The sequence below is a fragment of the Oncorhynchus nerka genome, linkage group LG27 (assembly GCF_034236695.1).
Source record: "Oncorhynchus nerka isolate Pitt River linkage group LG27, Oner_Uvic_2.0, whole genome shotgun sequence".
NCBI classification, from domain to species: domain Eukaryota; kingdom Metazoa; phylum Chordata; class Actinopteri; order Salmoniformes; family Salmonidae; genus Oncorhynchus; species Oncorhynchus nerka.
Window position 1 is genome coordinate 2,914,370 of NC_088422.1, and position 18,767 is coordinate 2,933,136.

The 18,767-nt window shown below is 46.1% G+C and overlaps 1 protein-coding gene across 8 annotated transcripts in view; it reads left to right on the forward strand.

Annotated features, from left to right (window-relative positions):
• The window catches only part of LOC115123672 (zinc finger RNA-binding protein), a 54,243-nt gene that overhangs the window by 17,763 nt on the left and 17,713 nt on the right, over positions 1 to 18,767 (forward strand). For 5 of the 8 annotated variants that reach the window (XM_065011320.1, XM_065011322.1, XM_065011321.1 and 2 more), the window contains exons 4-11: positions 922 to 1,114; positions 1,671 to 1,997; positions 2,295 to 2,446; positions 3,500 to 3,586; positions 7,022 to 7,225; positions 8,415 to 8,691; positions 11,705 to 11,871; positions 17,099 to 17,218. In XM_065011320.1, the coding sequence (XP_064867392.1) occupies positions 922 to 1,114; positions 1,671 to 1,997; positions 2,295 to 2,446; positions 3,500 to 3,586; positions 7,022 to 7,225; positions 8,415 to 8,691; positions 11,705 to 11,871; positions 17,099 to 17,218 (1,527 nt within the window). The remainder of the gene's footprint in view (positions 1 to 921; positions 1,115 to 1,670; positions 1,998 to 2,294; positions 2,447 to 3,499; positions 3,587 to 7,021; positions 7,226 to 8,414; positions 8,692 to 11,704; positions 11,872 to 17,098; positions 17,219 to 18,767) is intronic. The other 3 variants (XM_065011324.1, XM_065011325.1, XM_065011327.1) reach the window with 1 other exon arrangement.

The following is an 18,767-nucleotide window of genomic DNA, read 5'->3' on the forward strand; positions in this document are numbered from 1 at the left end:
AGAATTTGAAGCTTCAGGATTTGTTTTTGAGAACGTTCCCTCCATTATTTTTTTATTTTTTATTTTTATTTTATTTTTTTATATATATATACTTTTTAAATATTTAAAGTCACACAGAAGTTGTTATTCCTCACCCCAAGAAACCTCAAGTTGATTGAATCAAGGTGTTGGACCTCACATCTGCTTGTTTGTTATTCTGTGAAAGTCTCCGTCAATCTGGAGCCCAGATGCTGAAGGATGGAGAGAACTACTTTGGTTTAAACCGCAGCTTGTGATTTTTATTGTTAACCCCCAGATAACTCCTCTGTCAGTAGTGATCACAACTCTACTGACAGACGGTCTCTTTTAATTACTATTCATTCGTATGTTGTGATGACTAGACTAGACTAAATATGTATTTAATTAAGCACACTGTCTGTGTCTGCTAGTCTAAAGAAGTCCCCTAATGAACTCGTGACCTGTAGCTAAAGGCTCCTTCTCCCAGTGTGCAGATGCACATTCCCCAGCATGGATTAAACAAAGTGAAATGATCAGGATGCTGAATGTACTGAAACAGCCCAACATCTCCGTGGTGTTTGTTCCTCCTCCTCCGTGTTTCTTTTCCCTGACTCCACTGTGTCTCTGTTTTACAGGACTCCTCCTCCTCCTCCGTGTTTCTTTTCCCTGACTCCAGTGTGTCTCTGTTTTACAGGACTCCTCCTCCGTGTTTCTTTTCCCTGACTCCAGTGTGTCTCTGTTTTACAGGACTCCTCCTCCTCCTCCACGTTTCTTTTCCCTGACTCCACTGTGTCTCTGTTTTACAGGACTCCTCCTCCTCCTCCGTGTTTCTTTTCCCTGACTCCACTGTGTCTCTGTTTTACAGGACTCCTCCTCCTCCTCCGTGTTTCTTTTCCCTGACTCCACTGTGTCTCTGTTTTACAGGACTCCTACTCCTACGTACGGTCCACGGCACCAGCGGTAACCTACGACCCCAAGCAGTACTACCAGCAACCCGTAGCTAGCTCTGCGGTAGCCGCTGCGGTGGCCGTACAGCCCCAACCCACAGCCGAGTCCTACTACCAGGCCGCCTCCCTTAACACCTCCTGGGACACCACGTGGAAGAAATCCCTACCAGGTGATGACGGTCAGATAGTTACTAGATCAATTAAATGTGTTTTTCCAGAAAGCCCTTTTTTAAAAGTTTTTTTTTCACGTCAACAGATGTCACAAAGTGCTTTACGGACACCCTGCCTAAAACCCCAGAGTGAAAGCAATGCTCAACTACACTCCTTTTCCTTTGTGATTTATTTTTTATTTTTATTTTTTACACATTTCATTGAATAAATGTTGATGGTTGTACTAGAATGAAAATTATTCATTCCTTTTATCCATAGTCACTTGGATGGAGACTATTATTTCAGTAACATTCTACTGTATTGTACCTGTGTTTAGCCAGTATTGTAGTATTCTACTGTATTGTTCTCATGTTTATCCAGTATTGTACTGTATTGTTTATTCAGTATTGTAGTACTGTACTTAACAGGTGAACTCTTGACCAACCTCAAGCTCTCTCCTCCTGCAGCGCCTAAGACAGGCTACACAGCTTTTGACCAATTTTCCTTTCTTCTGTAAGAGACGTACATTAAGAATTTTTTTGTTTTTAAATGAATGTCTCTGCTTCTCCCCCTCAGCCCCTAAGACAGGCTACAGCCAGACCAGTCTGACTCCCTACACCCAGACGCAACAGTCTCGTCAGGTGACGGCCATCAAGCCTGTCACTCCCTCCCCAGCTTCCTCCACATTCTCCATTTACCCAGTGTCCACCGTACAGCCTGTGGCCTCCGTCGTCCCCTCCTACTCTCAGAGCCCCACCTACTCCACCAACGCGGTCACGTACTCTGGTAAGCACGACATGCAAGCCGTAGCCAGCATGCACTACCTGCCAACTACCTACTCAACCAACGCAGTCACGTACTCCCAGAGTCCTACGTATAGTACCAACCCCGTCGCCTACTCTGGTAAGCATTCAAATACAAAATATATTTTTATAAAATTCTCCTAACTTTCCCATAGAATTCCCACCCAGGTTTTCCAGATATATTTTTGGTTTCTGGAGGAAGCTCCAAATGAGAATCCTTCAGCTCCAACAAAGCCTTCTGGGAAACCTAATAGGAATCCTGGGATTGTTACTGGAAATGTGTAATTGCGCCACGCATTGCCTCCCCAACTGTCCGGCTCCTGGCCTGTTGGAAGTTAGATGTGTGGGACTTAACCCCCCCCTCTCTCTCTCTCTCTTCTCTCCACCCCTCCCCAAGGTACGTCGTACTCGGGCTACGAGGCTGCGGTGTACTCTGCTGCCTCTACGTACTACCAGCAACAACAGCAGCAGCAGAAACAGGCGGTGGCGGCTGTAGCAGCTTCAGCAGCCTGGACAGGCAGCTCCTTCACCAAGAAGCCTCCCTTCCAGGTCCATATTTCTAACCCAATGTTTTCTGACTGCAGTGAGCTCCAAAAGTATTGGGACAGTGACGATGTTTTGAAGTTGTTTTTGGTTCTGTTTTCCAGCACTTTGAATTTTTGAATTGATACTAATGAGGTTAAAAGATTGTCATCTTTAATCTGAGGGGATTTTCATCCATATCGGGTGAACTGTTGTTTTTGTACGTAGTCCTCACTTTTGGTCCCCTAAAAAGGATCGGACAAATTCACTGTGTTTTAAAGGAGTCAAACGTGGGGTCCGGTGGATGAACTTGGGTTTAGCGAATGCCAGGAGAACGCTACCTGCCCCAATGCATAGTGCCAACTGTAAAGTTTGGTGGAGGAGTAATGATGGTCTGGCGCTGTTTTTCATGGTTCAGGCCCCTTAGTTCCAGTGACGGGAAATATTAACGCTACAGCATACAATGACATTCTAGAAGTTTCTGTTCTTCCAACTTTCTAGCAACAGATTGGGGAAGGCCCTTTCCTGTTTCAGCATGACAATGCCCCTGTGCACAAAGCGAGGTCCATACAGAAATGGTTTGTTGAGATCGGTGTGGAAGAATTTGACTGGCCTGCACATAGCCCTGACCTCAACCTCGTCAAACACCTTTGGGGTGAATTGGAACGCCGACTGCGAGCCCAACATCAGTGCCCGACCTCTTGTGGCCTTTAACCTTTCTTTATTTAACTAGGCATGTCCGTTAAGAACTACTTCTTGTTTACAATGACAGCCTACCCTGGCCAAACCGGATGACCCTGGGCCAATTGTGCGCTGCCCTATGGGACTCCCAAATCCATGGCCGGACGTGATACAGCCTGGATTCGAACCGGGGACTGTATTGACGCCTCATACAGTGCCTTGGACTGCTGCGCCACTCAGGGGCCCATTACACTGATTTTGAAGTGGATTTAACAAGTGACTTCAATAAGGGATCATATCTTTCAACTGGTCGGTCTTTGTCATGGAAAGAGCAGGTGGTCTTTGTTTTGTCCAGTCAGTATTTTATTATATTATATTTTTACCCCCCCCCCCTTCCAGAGCAAGCAGATGAAACCCAAGCAGCCCCCCAAACCACCACAGATCCACTACTGTGATGTCTGCAAGATCAGCTGCGCAGGACCCCAGGTGAGTTTAGAGAACACCCCTAGCCAGGACCCCAGGTGAGGTTAGAGAACACCTGTAGCCAGGACCCCAGGTGAGTTTAGAGAACACCTCTAGCCAGGACCCCAGGTGAGCTTAGAGAACACCTGTAGCCAGGACCCCAGGTGAGCTTAGGGAACACCTCTAGCCAGGACCCCAGGTGAGTTTAGAGAACACCTCTAGCCAGGACCCCAGGTGAGCTTAGAGAACACCTGTAGCCAGGACCCCAGGTGAGCTTAGGGAACACCTCTAGCCAGGACCCCAGGTGAGCTTAGGGAACACCTCTAGCCAGGACCCCAGGTGAGCTTAGGGAACACCTCTAGCCAGGACCCCAGGTGAGCTTAGGGAACACCTCTAGCCAGGACCCCAGGTGAGTTTAGGGAACACCTCTAGCCAGGACCCCAGGTGAGCTTAGGGAACACCTCTAGCCAGGACCCCAGGTGAGTTTAGGGAACACCTCTAGCCAGGACCCCAGGTGAGCTTAGAGAACACCTGTAGCCAGGACCCCAGGTGAGGTTAGGGAACACCTCTAGCCAGGACCCCAGGTGAGCTTAGGGAACACCTCTAGCCAGGACCCCAGGTGAGCTTAGGGAACACCTCTAGCCAGGACCCCAGGTGAGCTTAGGGAACACCTCTAGCCAGGACCCCAGGTGAGCTTAGGGAACACCTCTAGCCAGGACCCCAGGTGAGCTTAGGGAACACCTCTAGCCAGGACCCCAGGTGAGCTTAGGGAACACCTCTAGCCAGGACCCCAGGTGAGCTTAGGGAACACCTCTAGCCAGGACCCCAGGTGAGCTTAGGGAACACCTCTAGCCAGGACCCCAGGTGAGCTTAGAGAAAACCTGTAGCCAGGACCCCAGGTGAGCTTAGGGAACACCTCTAGCCAGGACCCCAGGTGAGCTTAGGGAACACCTCTGTCCCTCACTCAATCCATCAGTCTTTCATCCATCTCTCCTCTTTTTTTTTCTTCTTCTTTCTGTCCATCTAACCCTCCTTTTCTCATACCTACCTGTCCTTAGGTTAGCACAGAGACTCCTGCTACCTACCTGTCCTTAGGTTAGCACAGAGACTCATACTACCTACCTGTCCTTAGGTTAGCACAGAGACTCCTGCTACCTGCCTGTCCTTAGGTTAGCACAGAGACTCATACTACCTACCTGTCCTGAGGTTAGCACAGAGACTCATACTACCTACCTGTCCTTAGGTTAGCACAGAGACTCATACTACCTACCTGTCCTGAGGTTAGCACAGAGACTCCTGCTACCTGCCTGTCCTTACCTGTCCTTAGGTTAGCACAGAGACTCCTGCTACCTGCCTGTCCTTACCTGTCCTTAGGTTAGCACAGAGACTCATACTACCTACCTGTCCTTAGGTTAGCACAGAGACTCATACTACCTACCTGTCCTTAGGTTAGCACAGAGACTCATACTACCTACCTGTCCTTAGGTTAGCACAGAGACTCATACTACCTACCTGTCCTTAGGTTAGCACAGAGACTCATACTACCTACCTGTCCTTAGGTTAGCACAGAGACTCATACTACCTACCTGTCCTTAGGTTAGCACAGAGACTCATACTACCTACCTGTCCTTAGGTTAGCACAGAGACTCATACTACCTACCTGTCCTTAGGTTAGCACAGAGACTCATACTACCTACCTGTCCTTAGGTTAGCACAGAGACTCATACTACCTACCTGTCCTTAGGTTAGCACAGAGACTCATACTACCTACCTGTCCTTAGGTTAGCACAGAGACTCATACTACCTACCTGTCCTTAGGTTAGCACAGAGACTCATACTACCTACCTGTCCTTAGGTTAGCACAGTGACTCATACTACCTACCTGTCCTTAGGTTAGCACAGAGACTCATACTACCTACCTGTCCTTAGGTTAGCACAGAGACTCATACTACCTACCTGTCCTTAGGTTAGCACAGAGACTCATGCTACCTACCTGTCCTTACGTTAGCAGAGACTCATACTACCTACCTGTCCTTAGGTTAGCAGAGACTCATACTACCTACCTGTCCTTAGGTTAGCACAGAGACTCATACTACCTACCTGTCCTTAGGTTAGCACAGAGACTCATACTACCTACCTGTCCTTAGGTTAGCACAGAGACTCATACTACCTACCTGTCCTTAGGTTAGCACAGAGACTCATACTACCTACCTGTCCTTAGGTTAGCACAGAGACTCATACTACCTACCTGTCCTTAGGTTAGCACAGAGACTCATACTACCTACCTGTCCTTAGGTTAGCAGAGACTCATACTACCTACCTGTCCTTAGGTTAGCAGAGACTCATACTACCTACCTGTCCTTAGGTTAGCAGAGACTCATACTACCTACCTGTCCTTAGGTTAGCAGAGACTCATACTACCTACCTGTCCTTAGGTTAGCAGAGACTCATACTACCTACCTGTCCTTAGGTTAGCAGAGACTCATACTACCTACCTGTCCTTAGGTTAGCACAGAGACTCATGCTACCTACCTGTCCTTAGGTTAGCAGAGACTCATACTACCTACCTGTCCTTAGGTTAGCACAGAGACTCATACTACCTACCTGTCCTTAGGTTAGCACAGAGACTCATGCTACCTACCTGTCCTTAGGTTAGCACAGAGACTCATACTACCTACCTGTCCTTAGGTTAGCACAGAGACTCATGCTACCTACCTGTCCTTAGGTTAGCACAGAGACTCATACTACCTACCTGTCCTTAGGTTAGCACAGAGACTCATACTACCTACCTGTCCTTAGGTTAGCACAGAGACTCATACTACCTACCTGTCCTTAGGTTAGCACAGAGACTCATACTACCTACCTGTCCTTAGGTTAGCAGAGACTCATACTACCTACCTGTCCTTAGGTTAGCACAGAGACTCATACTACCTACCTGTCCTTAGGTTAGCACAGAGACTCATACTACCTACCTGTCCTTAGGTTAGCAGAGACTCATACTACCTACCTGTCCTTAGGTTAGCACAGAGACTCATGCTATGCTACCTGCCTGTCCTTACCTGTCTTCAGGTTAGCACAGAGACTCATGCTACCTGCCTGTCTTTAGGTTAGCACAGACTCATGCTATGCTACCTGCCTGTCCTTACCTGTCTTTAGGTTAGCACAGACTCATGCTATGCTACCTGCCTGTCCTTACCTGTCTTTAGGTTAGCACAGAGACTCCTGCTACCTGCCTGTCCTTACCTGTCTTTAGGTTAGCACAGAGACTCCTGCTACCTGCCTGTCCTTACCTGTCTTTAGGTTAGCACACAGACTCATGCTACCTGCCTGTCCTTAGGTTAGCACAGAGACTCATACTACCTACCTGTCCTTAGGTTAGCACAGAGACTCATACTACCTGCCTGTCCTTAGCTTTAGCTCTATCTAGAGAGAACTGATTTCTCCCTCTCATCCACCCAGACCTACAAGGAGCACCTGGAGGGCCAGAAGCACAAGAAGAAGGAGGTGGCCCTGAAAGTATCCCAGAGCAGCAGCAGCAGTAGTGGAGGTGGAGGAAGCTCAGCCCGGGGGACTCAGAACCAGCTCCGCTGTGAGCTCTGTGACGTCTCCTGCACCGGGGCAGATGCATACGCTGCACACATCCGAGGAGCCAAGCACCAGAAGGTACGCTCCTTGGTCAAATAGATTTATAAAGGATCTGTGGTTGTCACAGTGGTTTAGAGTTACCCGGCCTAGCCCCCCCCGAAGAGGTCCAGGAATACTGAGTGTAATGGATCTGGTTCTAGGCTTTACTTAGCCTTTTTTTTGTATTGTTCATGTCCGTTTGCATTAGGACAAACACTTATCAAATACATCCAGGGCATGTCTCGGGGGATTGGCTGGGAAAGGAGGCTGTTTGGTCACTCACTTAGTCTATTATGACATCACTCTGCAGTGCCGTGTTGATTCCATAACATATGCTAATATTAATGCTCATCAAGTGACATCAGTAAGGGATCATAGCTTTCACCTGGTCGTGGAAAGAGCAGGTGTTCCTAATGTTTTGTACACCACTGAGTGAGTGGAGAAAAACAAAATGTAAATTTGATGAACTGACTTGCCACGTTGAAAGTCACTGCGCTCTTAAGTACGGGCCATTCTACTGCCAATGTTTGTCTATGGAGATTGCATGGCTGTGTACTCTTTGTACACACGTCAGCAACGGGTGTGTGTGTGTGTTTGGACACACCTACTCATTCATGGGTTTTTCTTTATTTTGACTATTTTCTGCACTGTAGAATAATAGTGAAGACATCAAAACTATGAAATAACACATATGGAATCATGTAGCAACCCAAAAAAGTGTTAAACAAATCTAAATATATTTTAGATTCTTCAAAGTAGCCACCCTTTGCCTTGATGACAGCTTTGCACACTCTTGACATTCTCTCAACCAGCTTCATGAGGAATGTTTTTCCAACAGTCTTGAAGGAGTTCACACATATGCTGCGCACTTGTTGGCTGCTTTTCCTGGTGCATTGCATGCTGACACGATCGCCAGGTGTATGGTATTTCCTCCGACACATTGGTGCGGCTGGCTTCCGGTTTAAACAAGCAGGTGTCAAGAAGCAGTGCGGCTTGGGGGCGTCTCGACCTTCGTCTCTCCCCAGTCCGTACGGGAGTTGCAGCGACGGGACAAGACTGTAACCAATTGGGGAGAAAAAAGGGGGGGGGGGGGGGGAAGAGTTTAGCTGTTAGCAGCGTCACTACAGATCCTGGTTCAATCCCAGGCTGTGCTTTACATGTTGCGTTTTATATTTGTGTTCAGTGTGTATATATAACATTGTATTTTGTCTCTCTTTTGTCCTGTCAGGTGGTGAAGCTCCACACCAAGCTGGGGAAGCCCATCCCTTCCACAGAACCAAGTGTAGTGACCCAAACCTCCACGGCCTCCTCCAAGACTCCTGTCTCCTCCTCTACCACCCCTACAGGATCCACCTCCAACTCCTCCTACCTGAAGCCGGTTAACATCGTGAGCCAGGGTGGTGCGGGGGCCGGACTGGGGAAGGGTCTAGTGGGGAACAACCTATCAGCAACCAATGCCACCACAGCTGTCAAGAAGGTCAACACCCCCAAGATCAACTTTGTCGGTAAGGCTGTTCCAGTATATCCCTCCTAAATAAAGATCCAATCATTCACTGAAACTTGAATTTAGCTTTTTCAATTCGGAGAATGTATTTAAATGGAGTTTGCGTGTGGAACGTGGTCCATGATGAAATTCTAGAGGCCGAGACTGCTCTAGGCTAGTGGTTGAGCTGTGTTGGCAGTACATGCCAATGGGGAGCTGAATCGCTGCCAGTCTCTGAGATTAAAGTCAGGCTGAGGTCAGCTTTCTCTGCCCATCTAGCTCGCTTAGGGATGTGAGCTGCGGGTGGCGTGATTTTTTTTGAAACCTGAACGTTTTTTACTTTAAGGAACTTAGCCAAAATCCATCCATAGAAACATGGAGGCGATTATTTTATAGACTTCCTTATGCCGTTAACAAGCATTTCTCTCCTGTTCTATTGGTTTTCATTAGCGGTCAACCGATTATGATTTTTTTCAATACCGACTATTGTGGCTCCAAAAAAAGTCGATACCAATGATTCGACCGAATTTTGTATTTTGATAAATATTTGTAATAATGACCATACACAATGAGCACTTTTTATTTTAACTTAATACATAAATTAAAATCAATTTAGTCTCAAATAAATGATGAAACTTGTTTTTAAATTTGGTTTAAATAAATAAATAATGCAAAAAACAAAGTGTTGGAGAAGAAAGTAAAAGTGCAATATGTGCCATGTAAGAAAGCTAACGTTTCAGTTCCTTGCTCAGAACATGAGATCATGAAAGCTGGTGGTTCCTTTTAACAGGAGTCCTCAATATTCCCAGGTAAGAAGTTGTATGTTGACGTTATTATAGGACTATTTCTCTCTATACCATTTTGTATTGCATATACCTTTGACTATTGGATGTTCTTATAGGCACTATAGTATTGCCAGTCTAATCTCGGGAGTTGATAGGCTTGTAGTCACAAACAGCGCTGTGCTTCAAGCATTGCGAAGAGCTGCTGGCAAACTCAGTAAAGTGCTGTTTGAATGAATGCTTACGAGCCTGCTGCTGCCTACCACCGCTCAGTCAGACTGGTCTATCAAACCATAGACTTCATTATAACATAATAACACACAGAAATACGAGCTTTTAGGTCATTAATATGGTCAAACCGGAAACTATAATTTCGAAAACAAAACGTTTATTCTTTCAGTGAAATACGGAACCGTTCCGTATTTTATCGAACGGGTGGCATCCATAAGTCTAAATATTCCTGTTACATTGCACAACCTTCAATGTTATGTCATAATTATGTACATTTCTGGCAAATTTAATTACGGTCTTTTAGGAAGAAATGGTCTTCACACAGTTCGCAACGAGCCAGTCAGACCAAACTGCTGCATATACCCTGACTCTGCTTACACAGAACGCAAGAGAAGTGACAAGTTAATATTTCCCTAGTTAATATTGCCCGCTAACATTAATTTATTTTAACAAAATATGCAGGTTAAAAAAGATATACTTGTGTGTTGATTTGCAGTTACGGTTAGGTACATTTTTCACGAATGCACTTGTTACATCATCACCCGTTTGGTGAAGTAGGCTGTGATTGGATGATAAATTAACAGGCACCGTGGAGTATCGGGTGGTCAGCAGTCTCCTCGTGGAGTATCGGGTGGTCAGCAGTCTCCTCGTGGAGTATCGGGTGGTCAGCAGTCTCCTCGTGGAGTATCGGGTGGTCAGCAGTCTCCTCGTGGAGTATCGGGTGGTCAGCAGTCTCCTCGTGGAGTATCGGGTGGTCAGCAGTCTCCTCGTGGAGTGTAAATGGCCATAATCTGCATCCAAAAATGCAGATTACTGATTTGTTGAACTTGAAATCGACCCTGATTAGTCGGACGACCTCTGGTTTTCATATCAACTTTCTTTTGTTGTCCAGAAGCCAAAGGCACAGTCATAAGATCAACCCATCCTAGTTGCTATTAGATCCTAATTGAGATTTTTTTATCTGTCGTTCTGCCCCTGAACAGGTAGTTAACCCACTGTTCCTAGACCAGTTAACCCACTGTTCCTAGGCCGTCATTGAAAATAAGAATTTGTTCTTAACTGACTTGCCTAGTTAAAGGTAAAATTCAAAAAATTAAATTAAATCTCTGTCCATTGTGTTGTATAACAAAACTACACATTTTAGAGTGGCCATTTATTGTCCCCAGCGCAAGGTGCACCTGTGTAATGATCATGCTGTTTTAACCAGCTTCTTGATTATACCACACCTGTCAGCTGGATGGATTATCCTGGCAAAGGAAAAATGCTCACGAACGGGGATGTGCACAACATTTGAGAGAAATACGTTTTGTGGATCATTTCTGGGATATTTTAGCTCATGAAACACTTTACATGTTGTGTTTTGATATTTTTGTTCAGTGTTGATTCAAATTTGAGTCATTTAGCAGACACTTATCCAGAGCGACTTGCAGGAGCAATTAGGGTTAAGTGCACGATGACCGATTAAAAAAAATATTTAAAAATTATTTAATTTAAAAAAAAAATAATTCCAGCTAGTCTGCTCAGGGATCCGAACCAGAGACCCTTTGGTAGCTGGTCCCGAACCAGAGACCCTTTGGTTGCTGGTCCCGAACCAGAGACCCTTTGGTTGCTGGGCCCGAACCAGAGACCCTCTGGTTGCTGGGCCCGAACCAGAGACCCTTTGGTTGCTGGTCCCGAACCAGAGACCCTTTGGTTGCTGGTCCCGAACCAGAGACCCTCTGGTTGCTGGTCCCGAACCAGAGACCCTCTGGTTGCTGGTCCCGAACCAGAGACCCTCTGGTTGCTGGTCCCGAACCAGAGACCCTTTGGTTGCTGGTCCCGAACCAGAGACCCTCTGGTTGCTGGTCCAATGATCTTAACCACTATGCTACCTGCCGCCCCTTAGACGTTCGTCTTTGGTTGGCGAGACTCTTTTGACCCTGTAAAGCTGCAAGTCATGCGAACCTTATTATTTATTATTATTATTATTATTATTATTATTATGTATTATTAACCAATCCTCATCAATTCTTCTGTCTCCAGGGGGAAGCAAGCTCCAGACTACCGGGAAGGTGGAGACATCCAAGCCTCCTCCGCCCTCATTGGTCCCCCAACCTCAGGAGACAAAGAACGAGTCCTCTGATTCGCTGTCTACCCTGGCCGCCTTGCAGAATGACGTGCAGCCCGTTGGACACGACTATGTGGAAGAGGTCAGATCACATAGAACCAAAAACCTGAGTGAATGTCTTGCCACAGGTGTAGTAGAATGTATGATATATTTCTTGTAATTCTGAAGAACTGAGGAGTAACGAAGACCGATCAGGTCAGCCTCTATTTCACATTTATTTAACCAGGTAGGCTAGTTGAGAACAAGTTCTCATGCGACCTGGCCAAGATAAATCAAAGCAGTGTGACACAGACAACAGAGTTACACATGGAGTAAACAATAAACAAGCCAATAACACAATGACACAGTAGAAAAAAGAATGTCTATATACAGTGCCCCAAATCTGATTGACCTTTAGCCATGTCTTCAAGCATTTTGTGAAAGTGTGATATGTGGTGCAGTTATGTGTGTCTGATGGCAGTGTATTCCAGACATGGGAAGCTCTCACAGAGAATGCAGATTTACAAAAGGTGCCTTTCCTTAAGGGAACTATACAGTCACCTCTCATGGCAGACCTTGTGGATCTGCTGCCATATGTTTGGGTTTTCTGTTAAACAAAAGTACTGAGTGGAGGGGGAGGAGCCAGGCCATTTAGGATCTTGAATACAAGACATGCGTCGGTGTATTGCACAAGATTTTCCCAACTCAGGAGCTCATGCTTCCTGAGGATGTAACAGTGATGATGGCTATTGGGCTTCCTAGCAAGCCTTTGAGAGCCTGTTTATAGACAGACTGAATAGGTTTTAATGTTGTACAGGAAGCTTGGGCCCAACTAGTCAAGCAGTATGTTAAGTGGGGGAATATCATAGATTTGAAGTACAGTTTTGCTACCTCTGTAGTCAAACAATTTCGTGTAAATCGGAAATTAGCTAAGTTGAATTTGGTTATCTGAATTACCTTTTTCACATGCTTTTTAAAAGAGGTTGGAATCAAGTATGATGCCAAGGTACTTAAAATCAGATACCACCTGGAGCTTCTCCCCTGACACATAGACATCTGGCTCAGTAGCATCTGTTGCCCTCTTTGTGAAGAACATGCAAACAGTTTTTTTTCACATTGAGATGCAAACACAAGTCACTGAGCCACTTTGTAACCTGGACCATTACAGTAGTGAGTTCTGTGGTGACCGTGTTACCTAGCCTCAGTGCAGTGGGCAGCTGGGAGGAGGTGCTCTTGTTCTCCATGGACTTTACAGTGTCCCAAAATGTTTTGGAGTTAGAGCTACAGGATGTGAATTTCTGCTTGAAAAAGCTAGGCTTTGCTTTCCTGACTACCTGCGTGTATTGGTTCCTGACTTCCCTGAACAGTTGCATATCGCGGGGACCATTCGACGCCACAGGATGTTTTTCGATGACAGTTAGCTCTGGAGTAAAACCAAGGGCTATATCTGTTCTTAGTTTTTCATTTTTTGAACTGGGCATGCTTATCTAAGATGGTGAGGAAATTACTTTTAAGGAATGACCAGGCATCCTCAACTGACTGGATGAGGTCAATATCCTTCCAGGATACCCCGGCCAGGTCGACTAGAAAGACCTGGCCGGGGTATCTTCGCTGAAGTGTTTTATGGAGCGTTTGACAGTGATGAGGGGTGGTCGTTTGACTGCGGATACACGCTGAGATCCTGATTGAAAACAGAGGAGGTGTATTTGGAGGGCAAGTTGGTCAGGATAATGTCTATGTGGGTGCCCATGTTTACAGATTTAGGGTTGTACCTGGTGGGTTCCTTGATTATTTTGTGTGAGATTGAGGGCATCTAGTTTAGATTGTAGGACTGCTGGGGTGTCAAGCATATCCCAGTTTAGGTCACCTAACAGAACGAACTCTGAAGCTAGATGGGGGGGGGGGGGCGATCAATTCCCAAATGGTGTCCATGGCACAGCTGGGAGCTGAGGGGGGTCGATAGCAGGCGGCAACACTGAGAGACTTATTTCTGGAGAGTTTAATTTTTAAAATTAGAAGTTCAAACTGTTTGGGTATAGACCTGGAAAGTATGACAGAACTTTGCAGGCTCTCTCTGCAGTAGATTGCAACTCCTCCCCCTTTGGCAGTTTCTATCTTGACAGAAAATGTTGTAGCTGGGTATGGAAATGTCAGAATTGTTGGTGGCCTTCCTAAGCCAGGACTCAGACACGGCAAGGACATCAGGGTTGGCAGAGTGTGCTAAAGCAGTGAGTAAAACAAACTTAGGGAGGAGGCTTCTGATGTTGACATGCATGAAACCAAGGCTTTTTCAATCACATTAGTCAACAAATGAGGGTGCCTGGGGACATGCAGGGCCTGGGTTTACCTCCACATCACCCGCGGAACAGAGTAGGATGAGGAGGAGTAGGATGAGGGTACGGCTAAAGGCTTTCAAAACTGGTCACCTAGAGCGTTGGGGACAGAGAATAAAAGGAGCAGATTTCTGGGCATGGTGGAATAGATTCAGGGCATAATTTGCAGACAGGGGTATGGTGGGCTGTGGGTACAGCTGAGGTAAGCCCAGGCACTGAGTGATGATAGAGGTTGTATCTCTGGATAAGCTGGTTATAATGGGTGAGGTCACCGCATGTATGGGAGGTGGGACAAAGGAGGTATCTGATGTATAATGAGTGGGACTAGGGGCTCCGCAGTAAACTAAAACAATGATAACTAACCTGAACAACAGTATACAAGGCATATTGACATATGAGAGAGACATACAGCGAGGCATAAAGTAATCACAGGTGTTGATTTAGAGAGCTAGCTAAGACAACAACGGGTGAGACAACAACAGGTAAAATGGCGATGAATGGGCAGAGAGGGTCGGTTAACTACACACAGAGCCGGAGTTCGGCGGCTGGGGCCGGCACATAAACAAAAATATGTAAACAGAATGGAGTGCCGTGATAAATGAACAGTCCAGCAGGCTTCAGCTATGTAGCCAAGTGATCATAGGATCCAGGGGACTATAGATAGATGACAGGGAAGCCGCGGACTAAAAGAGCCCGAAAAAGTCTCCTCCACAGCCGTACATTCAATGGCAACGGGGGCATCAAACTCTTTAAATGACCTATGACTCCTTGGCCCAACGATGAACCTCTCTGGTTCAAGTGGGACACTAGCGTCCCACCTCGACAACAGCCAGTGAAATTGCAGGGATCCAAATTCAAAACAGAAATCCCAAAATTAAAATTCCTCAAACATACAAGTATTATACACTATTTTAAAGAAACTTGTTGTTAATCCACAGAGTCCAATTTTCAAAAAGGCTTTACTGCGAAAGCACACCATGCGATTATGTTAGGTCAGCGCCTAGTCACAGAACTCCATACAGCCATTTTTCCAACCAAAGAGTGGAGTCACAAAAAGCAGAAATGGAGAAAATGAATCACTAACCTTTGATGATCTTCATCAGATGACACTCATAGGACATCATGTTACACAATACATGTATGTTTTGTTCAATTATGTTCATATTTATATCCAAAAATCTGTTTACATTGGTGTGTTATTGTCAGAAATGTCTCAAACAAACATCCGGTGAAAGTGCAGAGAGCCACATCAAATTACAGAAATACTCATAATAAACATTGATAATCAATACAAGTGTTAAACATACGAATACAGAAACTTCTCCTTAATGCAACCGCTGTGTCAGATTTCAAAAATGCTTTACGGCGAAAGCACACTTTGCGATTTATGTTAGGTCAGTTCCTAGCCACAGAAGCCCTTACAGCCATTTTCCAAACAAGGAGAGGTGTCACAAAAGTCAGAAGTAAAAATGTATCACCTACCTTTTGATCTTCATCTGTAGGCACTCCCAGGCCTCTATGTTAGACAATAAATGTTTGTTTGTGTTTTGTCCAGTAATATGAATACAGAAGGCGCGTGCCTCTACACTCTAACCACTAGGCTACCCTGCCGCCTCTACACTCTAACCACTAGGCTACCCTGCCGCCTCTACACTCTAACCACTAGGCTACCCTGCCTCCTCTACACTCTAACCACTAGGCTACCCTGCCGCCTCTACACTCTAACCACTAGGCTACCCTGCCGCCTCTACACTCTAACCACTAGGCTACCCTGCCGCCTCTACACTCTAACCACTAGGCTACCCTGCCGCCTCTACACTCTAACCACTAGGCTACCCTGCCGCCTCTACACTCTAACCACTAGGCTACCCTGCCGCCTCTACACTCTAACCACTAGGCTACCCTGCCGCCTCTACACTCTAACCACTAGGCTACCCTGCCGCCTCTACACTCTAACCACTAGGCTACCCTGCCGCCTCTACACTCTAACCACTAGGCTACCCTGCCTCCTCTACACTCTAACCACTAGGCTACCCTGCCGCCTCTACACTCTAACCACTAGGCTACCCTGCCTCCTCTACACTCTAACCACTAGGCTACCCTGCCGCCTCTACACTCTAACCACTAGGCTACCCTGCCGCCTCTACACTCTAACCACTAGGCTACCCTGCCGCCTCTACACTCTAACCACTAGGCTACCCTGCCGCCTCTACACTCTAACCACTAGGCTACCCTGCCGCCTCTACACTCTAACCACTAGGTGTTTTGTCCAGTAATATGAATGCAGAAGGCGCGTGTGTAATTCCAGACAAGTACAATACAATTTTAGAAAGTACAATACAAGTTAGTAAAAACGTGCCAAAAAGATGTTTAAAATCAATCCTCCGGTTGCTTTTGTCATAAATAATCAATAATATTTCAACCGGACAAAAGCTTCGTCAATAGGAAAGGAGAAACAAGAAAGGCGCGTTCCCGATCAGACGCATGGCTGATGAATGGAAATTTCCACTGGCCACTGATTTGAAAGTGCTGTATCTCCCTCATTTTTCAGAGTAAAAGCCTGAAACAATGCCTAAAGACTGGTCACATGTTGAGGAAGCCCATAGAGCTCGTGAACTGGGTCCTATGTCTTTGTATGGTGGATAGGCTTTCAATGGAAAAACAGCCTTTCAAAATAATAGTACTTCCTGGTTGGATTTTCCTCGGGTTTTCACCTGCCATATCAGTTCTGTTATACTCCGAAATTATTTTTAACAGTTTTGGTGTTTTCTATCCAAATCTACAAATGATATGCATATCCTATCTTCTGGGCCTGAGTAGCAGGCAGTTTAATTTGGGAACGCTTTTCATCCAAAATACCGAATGCTGCCCCCTAACCTAGTGAAGTTAACCGTTCCATATTAACAATGGTATTTGAAACATTGCTTAGTTCTATTGTCAAATACCATCTTTTGTGTAGAAAAATGCATTAATAAAACATTGATTTCTTCTCTGTAGGTGCGTAACGACGAAGGCAAGGTGATCCGGTTCCACTGTAAGCTGTGTGAATGTAGCTTCAACGATCCCAACGCCAAAGAGATGCATCTGAAGGGCAGGAGACACCGCCTGCAGTACAAGGTTAGTGGAGTCACTGAAGGCCAAGAGACACCGCCTGCAGTATAAGGTTAGTGGAGTCACTGAAGGGCAGGAGACACCGCCTGCGGTATAAAGTTAGTAGAGTCACTGAAGGGCAGGAGACACCGCCTGCAGTACAAGGTTAGTGGAGTCACTGAAGGCCAAGAGACACCGCCTGCAGTATAAGGTTAGTGGAGTCACTGAAGGCCAGGAGACACCGCCTGCAGTATAAGGTTAGTGGAGTCACTGAAGGGCAGGAGACACCGCCTGCAGTACAAGGTTAGTGGAGTCACTGAAGGCCAAGAGACACCGCCTGCAGTACAAGGTTAGTGGAGTCACTGAAGGCCAAGAGACACCGCCTGCAGTATAAGGTTAGTGGAGTCACTGAAGGCCAGGAGACACCGCCTGCAGTATAAGGTTAGTGGAGTCACTGAAGGCCAAGAGACACCGCCTGCAGTATAAGGTTAGTGGAGTCACTGAAGGCCAAGAGACACCGCCTGCAGTATAAGGTTAGTGGAGTCACTGAAGGCCAAGAGACACCGCCTGCAGTATAAGGTTAGTGGAGTCACTGAAGGCCAAGAGACACCGCCTGCAGTATCTATTTTTTAAATATTTTTTTCACCTTTATTTAACCAGGTAGGCCAGTTGAGAACACCTTTATTTAACCAGGTAGGCCAGTTGAGAACACCTTTATTTAACCAGGTAGGCCAGTTGAGAACACCTTTATTTAACCAGGTAGGCCAGTTGAGAACACCTTTATTTAACCAGGTAGGCTAGTTGAGAACAAGTTCTCATTTACAATTGCGACCTGGCCAAGATAAAGCATAGCAGTGTGAACAGACAACAGAGTTACACATTAACAAGTCAATTAACAAGTCAATAACACAGTATAAAAAGAGTCTATATACATTGTGTGCAAAAGGCATGAGGAGGTAGGTGAATAATTACAATTTAGCAGATTAACACTGGAGTGATAAATGATCATGTGCAAGTAGAGATACTGGTGTGCAAAAGAGCAGTATAAAGTTAGTGGAGTCACTGAAGGGCAGGAGACACCGCCTGCAGTATAAAGTTAGGAGACACCGCCTGCAGTATAAAGTTAGGAGACACCGCCTGCAGTATAAAGTTAGGAGACACCGCCTACAGTATAAAGTTAGTGGAGTCACTGAAGGGCAGGAGACACCGCCTGCAGTATAAAGTTAGGAGACACCGCCTGCGGTATAAAGTTAGGAGACACCGCCTGCGGTATAAAGTTAGGAGACACCGCCTGCGGTATAAAGTTAGGAGACACCGCCTGCGGTATAAAGTTAGGAGACACCGCCTAAAGTTAGGAGACACCGCCTGCGGTATAAAGTTAGGAGACACCGCCTGCGGTATAAAGTTAGGAGACACCGCCTGCGGTATAAAGTTAGGAGACACCGCCTGCGGTATAAAGTTAGGAGACACCGCCTGCGGTATAAAGTTAGGAGACACCGCCTGCGGTATAAAGTTAGGAGACACCGCCTGCGGTATAAAGTTAGGAGACACCGCCTGCGGTATAAAGTTAGGAGAC